This window comes from Lytechinus variegatus, chromosome 2 (assembly GCF_018143015.1).
Source record: "Lytechinus variegatus isolate NC3 chromosome 2, Lvar_3.0, whole genome shotgun sequence".
Classification (NCBI taxonomy): domain Eukaryota; kingdom Metazoa; phylum Echinodermata; class Echinoidea; order Temnopleuroida; family Toxopneustidae; genus Lytechinus; species Lytechinus variegatus.
The window spans coordinates 57,086,643-57,098,417 of NC_054741.1; the positions used below are offsets into that span (position 1 = coordinate 57,086,643).

At 35.2% G+C, this 11,775-nt stretch overlaps 1 protein-coding gene across 1 annotated transcript; it reads right to left on the reverse strand.

Annotated features, from left to right (window-relative positions):
- Positions 1 to 4,019: 4,019 nt before the first annotated feature.
- On the reverse strand, positions 4,020 to 8,490 carry LOC121408448 (DNA polymerase delta subunit 4-like). Its single transcript, XM_041599923.1, has 4 exons — positions 8,201 to 8,490; positions 7,459 to 7,545; positions 5,710 to 5,821; positions 4,020 to 5,213 (listed from the first exon to the last, which is right to left on the reverse strand). The coding sequence occupies exons 1-4, from the start codon at positions 8,355 to 8,357 to the stop codon at positions 5,189 to 5,191; spliced, it is 381 nt and encodes a 126-aa protein (XP_041455857.1). The 5' UTR covers positions 8,358 to 8,490; the 3' UTR covers positions 4,020 to 5,188.
- Between the last annotated feature and the right edge of the window lie 3,285 nt (positions 8,491 to 11,775).

The window sequence follows — 11,775 nt, forward strand, 5'->3', positions numbered from 1 at the left end:
CAAAACTTTCCAAAAAATTGCCCCCCCCGGCCCCTTTGATAAATCCTGGATCCGCCCCTGTAGTTAAGACTTCCTATCGAAAATCATTAGTTGCGTTTCATAATTTCCTTTATGCGAAATGATCAAAAGTTTCGTGAAATTTTCCTCGGATTATGTACATATTTAGGTCCCCTGATTTTTCTAAGAAATATCTCTCTATATTTCTGTCCTCTCCCCCTCTGTTAATTATGTTCATGCCTGTTATGTTTGAGAATCATTATAGGCTAAGATGTAAAATGATGCACTTGTGAGAGAAGGAGTCAGGCACGTAGATTTTCCACAGGAGGGGCAAAACCGTCCGCCAAAAAATTTGACAAGCACTAAAGGTCTTTAAGCTCGTCAGGGGAGGGGGAGGGGGCCAAATAGGTATTCAAGCTCGTCAGGGGGGGGGGGCAAAATACCGGTAGGTATTCAACCTCATCGGGGGGGGGGGCAAGATAGGTTTTCAAGCTCGTCAGGGGGGCAGCTAGGGATGGGTTGTGACTCGTGACCCCCTCCCCCCTCCCGTAGGTACGCTAGTGGACACACACACAAACAAAAATAAAACAGCCGGCCGCGACCAAAAATGTTACCCTTAGTCTCTAGTTTTGAAATTCCTTAACATTTTCATGCACTTTCTTCCTGCCCCTAATTCAGTTGTTCTCTTTTGCATTTTTGTTTTCCAGATCTTGCACGTGGTCGCAGATTGCGCATGGGACATAGTGTGTGTGGAAGAGGGGGCGGGGCGGGGAAAGACCTATCCACAAACTTCTCTGATGCAGAAAAAATTTGCTACTAATATGGTAAATCTCCACAATACTTCACAAAGAAATTTTTATGTTGTTATTACGTCAATGAAATGTGAATTGTAATTTTTTTTTGGGGGGGGGATAAAAAAAAGTCACATTGACATATGATTTTGGTGTCCGCCACCTTAGGCCTACTATTTTCTTTTTTATTATCATTATTTTCTTTCCTCCGCCATTTTCTTTTTCAATTTCTGTTCCTTCTCATCCCCACTGCATTCGAGGAATTTTCCATCAGTTTAAAAAAAATCAATTGGGGATGCCCCACACCCCCTCAAGCAACTCACCTTGCTGACTGTATTGTTTTCATATAAAATCCACCGAGATCTTTGTTTTGACATGATAATAGTAAATCATGGATTAAAATTAAAATGTTTGTATAATAGGACCTATATATGTTTTATACACATATGCTTACAATATGCTTAGAGGGCAATCCAACCCAAATAAAAATAGTTTTAGAGGAAAAGGGGAAATCAGATAAGTAGGCTTAACTAAGACCCTTTTTTAAGTTTCACTTCAACTTACATTTTTCTTTTGTGACATAAAACAATATACCTTGGTTATATTTTCATTACTGCCCCAGGGGAATCGGTATTGGTACATTAAAAGCAGAAGACCACAAATCTCTGACAATTAAGTATATGGCCTCTTGTAAAGTTGTCAGAACCATGTCACAATATACTAACCCAGTTGCCAATATAAAATTTACATAGACTTAGGCAGGTTAGGGATCTCAATTTTAAGGAAGTCATAACTTTCTTATTGCTTGTCCAATTTCTCAAACTTTCACCATTCTGTACTTAATTTTCTCCTCTTTCACACAATACTTCATAACCAAGGTTGCATTCCCCTTTAAGAAGAGGAAACAATCAAAATCAGACATTCTTATCTGTTCTATATTTTATTAAACATATTCTTACATATTAAGAATACATACAAACAAAAATATGTATCATGTTTATTATATACTCTTCATCAATAAGGGAGTACACATACATTTCATATAAAAGGTCAGGAATTTCGACTCCAGTACAGTTTCATAAATATGACCAAAATATGTCCCTTCCTCAAGAATGCATATTATCTTAATTAAGACAAATATACATAATTTAATTTTGTAAAAAAAAGTTATTTACAAGCAATAGAGTACCGAAGAGTGACTATCATGACAACGAACCGGCTGGTTCTCAACAGAGTCACAGATGACAATCGTCTATACACATTTGTGTAGGCAAGCGATGTAATTCCAATACCGTAAGTAACGGTGTATTAACCGCACCTTTTTCTCGGCGGGATAGTAGCAAAAGTCGGGGGTGCGGTTTATACACGGTGACGGGTCTGAGCCAGCCCGCCGTAACCCCTCCCGTACATGTACGTTGTCTGCCAGTTCACAACACATCGAGTGGCCGGGCGTAGCCGCCCAGGCAATGTCGTTTTGAGGGGTATGAGCCGCGGGTAATGGGAATCGATTAATTAAATATTGTCCATAACAAACGCACCCACCTTCATGACACTAATTTTGACTTTATTCTCGATTCAAAGAAGTGAAGTTCCCTGGCTAAGTTAAAAGAGACGCCAAGCATTCTCGGTAATATTTTGTCACCGCTGCGCTGAGCGAGAGTTGAGTGAGCTTAGAGATTGCGTTGTGATATGGTTACAGTGCGACTTAAGCTGGCGCTATTCAAAGTCCCGTTTCGCGCCAGCTTGTTTTTTTTCCTTCCTGTTTGCTTTTCATAAGATACCATGTAAGCCACGCACGAGAGAGACGGCACAAAGCCGTAAGAAACAACTGGAAAAAATGTCAATTTCTTTGTTTCTTGAACCTTCCTGTAATCCCGTATCCAAAATTCATGCTAAGACATCAAATTTCTGAAATTGATTGTGAGATTTTGATGCAAGAAATGTGAATGTTTCTTCCTCCTACGCTGGGAAAGACACAGATCATGATTTGATAAAATGTACTGGCATGACTGGTACTGTATCGTAGTTTGCAATGTACATGTAATGGCAGTGCTGTGTGTGTGTACACTGTGACTGTGAGGTGAGTGTATAAGTTACCAATATTGTCGGGATTGTTCTTTCTAATATTTGTAGATGAATTGATCAAGAACAGCAGATTTCCGCATACCGGTAATCTCTTTGGATACTTTGAAATCTTAAACTTAGTTTTGTTTCTTCGTACCTCAAATAAGCATGTAAATATGAGAAGAATTTTTTTTTTTTTTTTTTTTTTTTTAGTCCAAAGTTGGGGGTGCGGTTTATACACGGGTGCGGTTAATACACCGTTACTTACGGTAGAAGCCATTTTCTCCTATGAAAAACACACTCCGGGTTCATTTGTTTAGAACCCGGCCATCACGACACCATGGCAACTGACATCATCGCTTCAGTACTCTGTAGTTAAGAGACTAATCACTAAAAATTCCAAGACAAAATACTTATAAGAATACAATAGCTAGCTTAAAAATATTCATCTACTATACTCCTATTTAAAGCAGAACAACATTGAAGTAAAAAACAGGGTTCTAAAACTTAAACATCTAAAAACCCCACCTTCATTCTTTAAATATTACTCACAATTTCTTAGAATTTATATTGTTTAAAATCCACGATTGCTCATACATGTATCTTTAACAGAATACATGCATGCATGCTTCCGAACCATAGCTTATATTTCACTTTACACAGTGTAGATAAAAGTATAGCAGTATTGCTTGTCTTTTGAACAGAATACATGTATGCTGTCAGAAATCTCCTTACCATTTCAAAGTTGTGAAAATAAAACAAAGTATTTCACAGTAATTTTATACCACATTTGAAAAGCGAAATATTGTGCAGTACAAGAAGGGATATTATGTTAAAGGGCTACAATTAGTTTACCATTTCATTGCAAACATGAAAATGTCCTAGGTTTACAGAATTTATAATTCCATAAACTTTCCAGAGATAAACTTATATCAAGTACACAGCCCCCCCCCTTAACTTTTTAATCCACTTAATACCATGACAACTATAATGCACTGGTAATATTCTGGTTTTCATACTTGAACATAAGCTTTAAAGATAAGAATTACCAGTTAATAAAACTGGATGATGTGAGCTGTAGCTGCATAACAGTATTCAACCAATCAAATTCTTTTAAAACCATCAATAAACAGCGAGTAATTTGATAAGCAAGAAAAATTGCTAGTATTTCAGGAAAAGCTTAGAATTACAAGTGGCTTGTTATTCAATACAGAACTGCCAACAGTTGGCATTGATCCGTTCACATTACTAAAAAAAATTAAAAAAACCGCAATGCTACATGTACAACAAACATGTACACATTTCTTTGAATATCTTTCTATGAATATCAAACTTTCATAATACAACAATAAAATCATGCCAATGAAAAAGGCAATGTGTAACATGACTTTAAAAAAATGCTCTCTGAATGCAAATACATAATTACAAATATATATATCACACTTTTATATGTTCAATTAAAAGGCCATCCAACATTCATATGGCAATGTTAAGCGAAATGTTAAAAACATATCAAAACAAATAAGAGAGTAAACTGAAAGATTAACATAAGAAAATGTGTAACTACCAGTTAAAGTGATGCACAACTAGGTGAATCGGTTTACTGATAGTGACCATCTCATCTATGTTAAAAACAGGCCTGGCAAAATAGCACCAATTTCTGAAATGTTTATATTTTAATTTCAGCAATCCACATCGACTGAGGCTATAACTAAAATCATGATTAGGTCTTACTTTTCTTCAATATTAAAAAAGTAATTCCTTAGAAGAAAACAATATAATTTGTTAGACAATATTAGTATATGTACATCTGATTAGATTTGCCCATCTGAAGATCCCACCAATGGCAGCTTAAACAAACCCTAACATTTTAATTTGTATCCAAATTCATTTCAAAACTTATGATATCACTAGTTTTATTTTCATATTTTGCCACTCTTCCAAGAGTTATATGAATTTGAACTAACAATAACACCTCCAATGCCATTAAAACTCCAGATTTATAACTGGAAATAGCTCTCAAATTCCATCTCATGTCACATGATTCTGGGCAAAATGTCAAAATCTGCATTACTTGTAATGACAAATTTCACTTAAGAGAGACAGAAAGTGAGAAAGACAGAGAGATAGGAAGGAACAACAAATGCATATCTGAATCTGAGAATGATATGTTAGTAAGATGAGTCCTAACATTGTGCTCAGATTGGAGTTCATTTTATTTTTGTTTTTGTTGGAATGTACATGGCAACACAAAAGAGTTTTTTGCAATCCTTGGCACAGTCACATAGTTTACATGTATGTCAGCCAGTTACAATATCCGGGTAGATGAACACAATTCATAGAGGGTATCCAGACCAGATGCTGAAAGAAAACACAAAATGTTATAAAATAATCAAGTGAATACATGAAATCATATTAAACTAAAATATATATCATATGTAAACATATGTGGAATTAATGTAGATTATGTTGAAATTATCAACTTCAGTTTTTCAGTATCATAGTAAAAAAAATACATATAATCCAAATTGGATCAACTAAATCTACAATGGAAAAAAAGTTCTAATTCTATATACACAAGGTTACAAAAATTCACTCTTGCAGTAAACAAAGTACAAGTAAACATGAGATATAAGAATATCGGTAGTGTTCATACTTAATTAGCTTGATGTAAAACTTCCAACTATTTAATTTCATTATGTGGCAGTTATGGGCCCGCTTTTCATCATTTTATGATGGCTCAAAGACCAACCCCCCAAAACAAACTAACTTATAAATGGAGATTTCACAAAATATGAACAATAGAAATCTAAACTAATACAAATGAGGTGGGGTACTAAGAAAGTCCTAAACTTACTTTTGGACAAACTCATCATCATCCTCATATTCTAAAATGAGATCTTTGACATGAGGTGAAGGATTGTGACCATGGCTTTCGGCTCTTTCCCATCTCTCCAAACGAGTGATTCCTACATTGAGCAATAATAAAATACACGATTAATAATAATAACAATCATGTTAGCCCCCCCCCCCTACAGTGCACAAGCTAGATCTTACACAATTAGGTTACTATAAGCCTAATATGCCTAACTTAACTGTTTAAGTATTAAACCATATTGCAATTCTCACTTTTAAAGTGAAGTCCAGAGCAATTGTCAAAGGTAAAAAAGTGTTGAACCTTCAAGACAGATATGTACTTCATAAAAACTGTATGAAGTTCAAAAGGGATCAATTTCACAACAAGTTTTCAACAAGGTATTAAGGTTATTCTAGAGACTTCTTAGGTTATCTTGATCACACTTTTATCAACCTGCTATAACAACAGACCTACAGGTACTAAAAATTATTATATTAATATTATCATCTTCCACATTGATTTGTTAAACATTTTGGAGGCCTTGTCCTTGGCATATGGGTACCGTTTTATGAAGACTTTAAAAGAATACACAATTTTGATAGCAAATTTATGATCAGCCAATCAGATTAAAAGATTTTAGTAACTTTTAACTGTTATTGCAAATTTGTTATGATAACAGCTGTGATGAAAAGTCATAAGGGCAGCCTCATAGCTCAGAAACCATTGGGTCTGTCTTAGAAGGACACACTGTACTAATGATTGGATCAATTGCATGATCTACAGAAACCTAGTGGCCCAATGCAGAATGCATGTTTGATCAAAATGTATTTCAAATATCATTCATGCATCATTGTATTGACTAACAGGTGTGCTACTTTGTTTTCAACAAGCTATGCCACATACGTATGGGACTAACTGAAGAGCCGTGCATTCCATCTTGGTAGAGGACCAAAGAGGATTATAGTGCAGCAAGGATGGGGGGGGGGGTATTCACCCTGAGTAACCCCCATATGACTGTTCTGTTTTGAATCTGTTTTGTGAGTGTGTGTGCACTGATGTATAAACTGATGTATGAAAATTATGATACTGATGTAGTTTAGACTAATATCAATTATATTTGTAAGTCAAAGCCACATACCCTGAATGGGCTCCATTATTGGGATAGATGATATTCATTTGTATGAATTTCCATGCCTTCTTTTTGGCTATCACTAGATTCAATACATATTAAAAATTACTGTGAGTGCATACGGCAAATTAGACCAAAAGCTTCGGTCTCTGTTAAATTGTTTTTTCCCTGAACTCTGTTGGGCATTGGCTGACTTGGCTCCACTCACCAAATACAGAGACCAAAGTTCTAACTTGATCTGTATACAGGGACACAATGGCCATGTTTATATATTAAGTTCGGACAAACCATGAAAGTGGGAGTTGCACGACAGCCGAGGTAAATCACTGTTTTTGTCCTTTTGAGTTTATTTTTTCCCGTTTTGGTGCATTTCAGGCCAAAACAGAATAATAATCTTTGTTTTGGTCCAGTTCTTTTTTTATATATTTTTATGAAATAAAGACAAAAATCTATGAGCCCCATCGGCCGGGGGGGTGGGGGGGGGGATTTTGCATGATTGTTAATCCCTTAATGGCGGCTGCACAATCGCGAGCCGTCTGTGTACGAGGAGAAATATGAAAAAAAAATGTTTAAAAATTCCTCGAAACAGATGACTGCCAGCTGTCTAACAGCATACCTACCCGTACAAGGTCCATATCTCCAATCCAGATCAAATTCCCGGAGTGTGTTAAGATGTTTCTTTCTGATAAGATCTTCAGCACTCTCAACTATTAAAATGAACAAAATATTAGAATAGATTGTATATATCATCATTCATCATTGAAATTCAGAGTAACTTTAGAATCCAATGTTATAAATTGATTGTAGAGTCTAAATACTGTTAGAACGAGGCATCACACACACGAGACATCTATATCACATAGCTTTTAGATCTGTATTCTGTAATCGAATCATGACAATGGATAACAAATAAAGGTAGATTTTTAAGCCAGAAATCATGGAAATGCAGTTTTCTTCTTTTTTCATACCCAACAAAGTATTATGAAATGATGGAAATACCATTAACAGTTTGTTAGAATTAACAATTGAATTTTGAAGTAACTTCACACTAAGTAAAACTTACACCTTTTTGGCTTTTGTTTTACAGAAAGAATTGCAGAAAACAAATAAAATCGAACTGTTACTTTAGATCTACTCCCAAATTATGCCTTTTAGTTTTATGGCAAGAGTTGGATTTTTCTTGCAACAAATTATAATAATCTACAATCGACAATGCTAAATAAGATAAGTAAAAGCCCAACAACAAAATGTTTACATATTTAAATGCTTTGGCATGAACACCGGTCTTTTGGGCTTCGACACTACGCAGCAGATCTCGATCGTAATCTACGCGGTCCATGTCGGCTACCGCTCGGTACTCACCTTCGATGGTTCTCCCTGATTTCCTCGGGCTTGCAGCGGGGCTTCGAACAGCTACATTTTGCTTGCCTTTCCCCTTTGACTTCTCAAGAATGCGTCCTGATTTTTGCTGACTGAATTGATCAGTGATTAGCTGTTGTGATACTGCCTTGCTCGACATTTTTTGCTAGAGGTTAACTTTCTGCCTTCAGATCGAAATCGTCGATGTTTTCATGTGCTACAAACTTTAGAAATGGGCTGGCACTGCATGCACTGGCTAGTATCAGCTGATGACAACAACATGTCATAACATGTGGCGTGGGTATTTAAAAGTTTTGAGTTAAGATAATAGACTGTAGATGGAACTCCCAATGAATTCGCTCAAAATCTGTGTAGTATCATAGCTCTGGTGATCAAATTTTATTATTGTACAACAGTGACAAGGATACAAATTAACAACGTGGTCATAAAGTCTAGAGTACAAAAAGGGGAAAGAGATGGAATAGTTTTGACTGCGATTACATGGGGTTATATTAAAAGACTGTCTATTCTTTATCTACCCTTGTTAGCGTCGTCTGCTATCATACCTAAGCACGGTCTTATCTGTTAATATTTATTTCGCCAATAAAAAGCAGAAATACTGCAACTAAGAACTGATACGCTCTATCCTACAGTCTCGCCTGCTTTCAATTTTTCTTTCTTAAATTGTTTTCTTGTACACTGCACACCAATCCCTTCTTCGCTCAGTGTCTCTCCCTCTTAAAGAGGAAGTTCACCGTGGCAATTTTTGTCACAAAAATTGCCACAAGTTGTTGTAAAAATAGCAGAAAAAATCATGAAAAATATTGAAGGTATGAAGAAAATCCATTCAAAAATAAGAAATTTATTAGAATTTCAAGTTTTTGATTGGTGACGTCATAAACGAGCAGCTGCATGCCTTTTTTATGGTATGTAATATAAAATGCATGAATTTCATTTTTATGATTCTTGATGACTTATTTGTTATTTTCTTTTTAGGAGCGCGTGTGAAATCATATGCATATTGATATACTGTAGGTACATTGAAAAACATAAATTTTCTGAGAAAACATATTTACCACACAATGTGTAGGAAAGCTGCTCGCCGCATATGTCACAAATCAAATAATTTAAACTCGAATAACTTTTTTATTCTTTTGAGGAATTTTCCTCAAACATTCACCAATATCTTTTTATAATTTTTCTGCTGGTTTTACAATGAACTTTTTTGTCAGGGTAAACTCCCCCTTTAAAAATACAGGTAAATTTGCCAAAGTCTAATCTTTCATGACGTACCTCAAAAATCTGCCGACGTAGAGAATATAGAGCACATGTTAAGCATTATCTGGTCTAAAGGTGTTGATTCATAAAATATCGACTAATGCAAATTTACCTGTAAAGATAACATGGGCCTTCATTTTTCTCAATCACTTCTCTCTCATATTCAAGATCACTTATGGTGGTGGGGGGGGGGGGGACAGTGGATAGATAAGATTTGACACTGAATCATAGTGAGTTTGTGTGTCTATGAATGAGCCTTCTTCCTAATACGAAAGAGGGAGAAGGGCAGGGGGGGCAGGGCCACTTTATAGAACACAATGAAATAAACACCCCATGTCAATCAAAAATCATTTTTTCAGGAATTTAATCGCTGAATCTTCAAGAAAACTTGAAATAGCATTTTTACAAGCACAAGAAGAGAGGGTAATGGGTAAACTGGATCAAAAATAGACACACAAAACAGATGCTACGTAGAGAACTATCCCATAGTGGAATAGGATTTCACGATCTATCTGATCCATCAAATTAAAATAATGTACTTGAAACATACATTCTCAATGAAAACTAACATAAATGACAATTTAAAAACTTTGTAACTGGTATAATAGACAATCTTAATGAAGGGAAATATTAGGAAAACAAAGTACAAAAAGAGAAATCCAATGTATAATGTGATCTGTAAAACACTGTTAGATGGAACCAATTGTTGTTTTTCCTCATTCCAGTGTAAAACTTAGCACAACAAAGCCTGGTAGGTTTTTAAATCTTCATTCTATTATCTATTAGATAACATACTTTGTAACTAACTACATGTACTTTAATTGATAGAATTAAAAAGATTTGTAAACCATGAAAAGACATGATAAATTGTCATTTAAAATATGAATATTAAATTTTATGAATTAGTATCAATAAAATTGTCAGGATAGAGTCTGTAGGTAGAATCTGAAAATGTTGAACAAAATGTAACTTTTATTTAACAGGCTGTTGTTCATACAAAGCAATGACTCACTGGTAAGGAATGCTCTCATAACCTGAAATAAATGGTTACCAGCTGGACAAGGTATTTCTATCATTGCATGAGTGCCCAAAACATGCCTTGATTGTTCACAATATATTATTAAAATTGAACACAGATTAAATCAAATTTTCTGAAATTCTATATGTTCATTTTGTCAGAACCGGGGGAGGGGGGGGGGGGGGGGGGATGTTTAACAAAGATTTACATATGACTTAGAGTAGCACTTAAGTATCAAGGCGTACATGATATGCCACATGCAATCTTTTTGATCAATACGCAGTAGTGCGCGTCAGCTTGGCATGATCTGACCAATGCAGTACATGTCTTTTACACCGCAAGCAACTAGGTATTTAAGTATGACTCGTAAGTCAAATCTTTGTGAACCCCCACGTTTTCCCTAAATGCTGTATATCAGGAATCCTCAAACAGTAGATAAAACATTCAATTACACCATTCTCCCTCTCTCTCTCTGCCATTTGTAATATCAAGAACGTAACAAATAACTGATGGTAACTGATTCACTGTATCAAACCAAACGGTATAAATTAATAAATTATTTTCCCTTCACATATAACAAAAGAAAAAAAAAATCATGTAACAAAAAGAAAGAAAGAAAAAATCATTAAGAATGCTAGTCTGGATATAATATAGGGTTACTTTCCACGTATTGGGCATTACATGCTACATTGCACATGGTTATCGAATAATTTACAAATATACATATAATATACTGCATATGCCATTATATATGATGATGAAAGTTTATAGTTATACTAATATATACAAGTACCAATAATCCTCTAGTAAAAAAAAGATAATCATAATCTATACAGGTGATAAAGACTAATCAAGGGGATGTTGCACAAAAATGCATTCAATTGCAAGTCAAACTTAAGTCCTCACATTAATCTTAAGTCTTTCAACTGTTTGTAGGTTTGAATCTTGCAACAGAAAGTATCACTTCATTTGCTATGGTTTAACACCATAAATACATTCTTGCAACACTCCCCCTAGTGTCATACTACTACACACATAGAAACCAATTTCAAACAGTGTCGTTCTGATTTGTTCTAAGTATATTAATTCATACATACATTAATTGTTGGATACAGTGGCACATAGGATGTGAGACCTTCAGGTGCATAAAATATGAAAGATATCAAACATGGAGGGAGTAATTAAGTAGATGATAGACATGAATTATTATTAAACTTTGGCTCAGACAGACATGACACAGCTCGGCAAAATTGTTGACGGTGTCCAGACAATGTTCAGTGGT

Bases quoted from the DNA above. Each gene is read 5' to 3' on its own strand.
- LOC121408448 (XM_041599923.1), bottom strand. From the start codon at position 8,357: ATGTCGAGCAAGGCAGTATCACAACAGCTAATCACTGATCAATTCAGT. The intron at 5,822-7,458 runs GTAGGTATGCTG...TGCTCAATGTAG, and splicing joins GAGATATGGACCTTGTACGG to GAATCACTCGTTTGGAGAGA. The intron at 5,214-5,709 runs GTAAGTTTAGGA...GTTTTCTTTCAG, and splicing joins GATGATGAGTTTGTCCAAAA to CATCTGGTCTGGATACCCTC.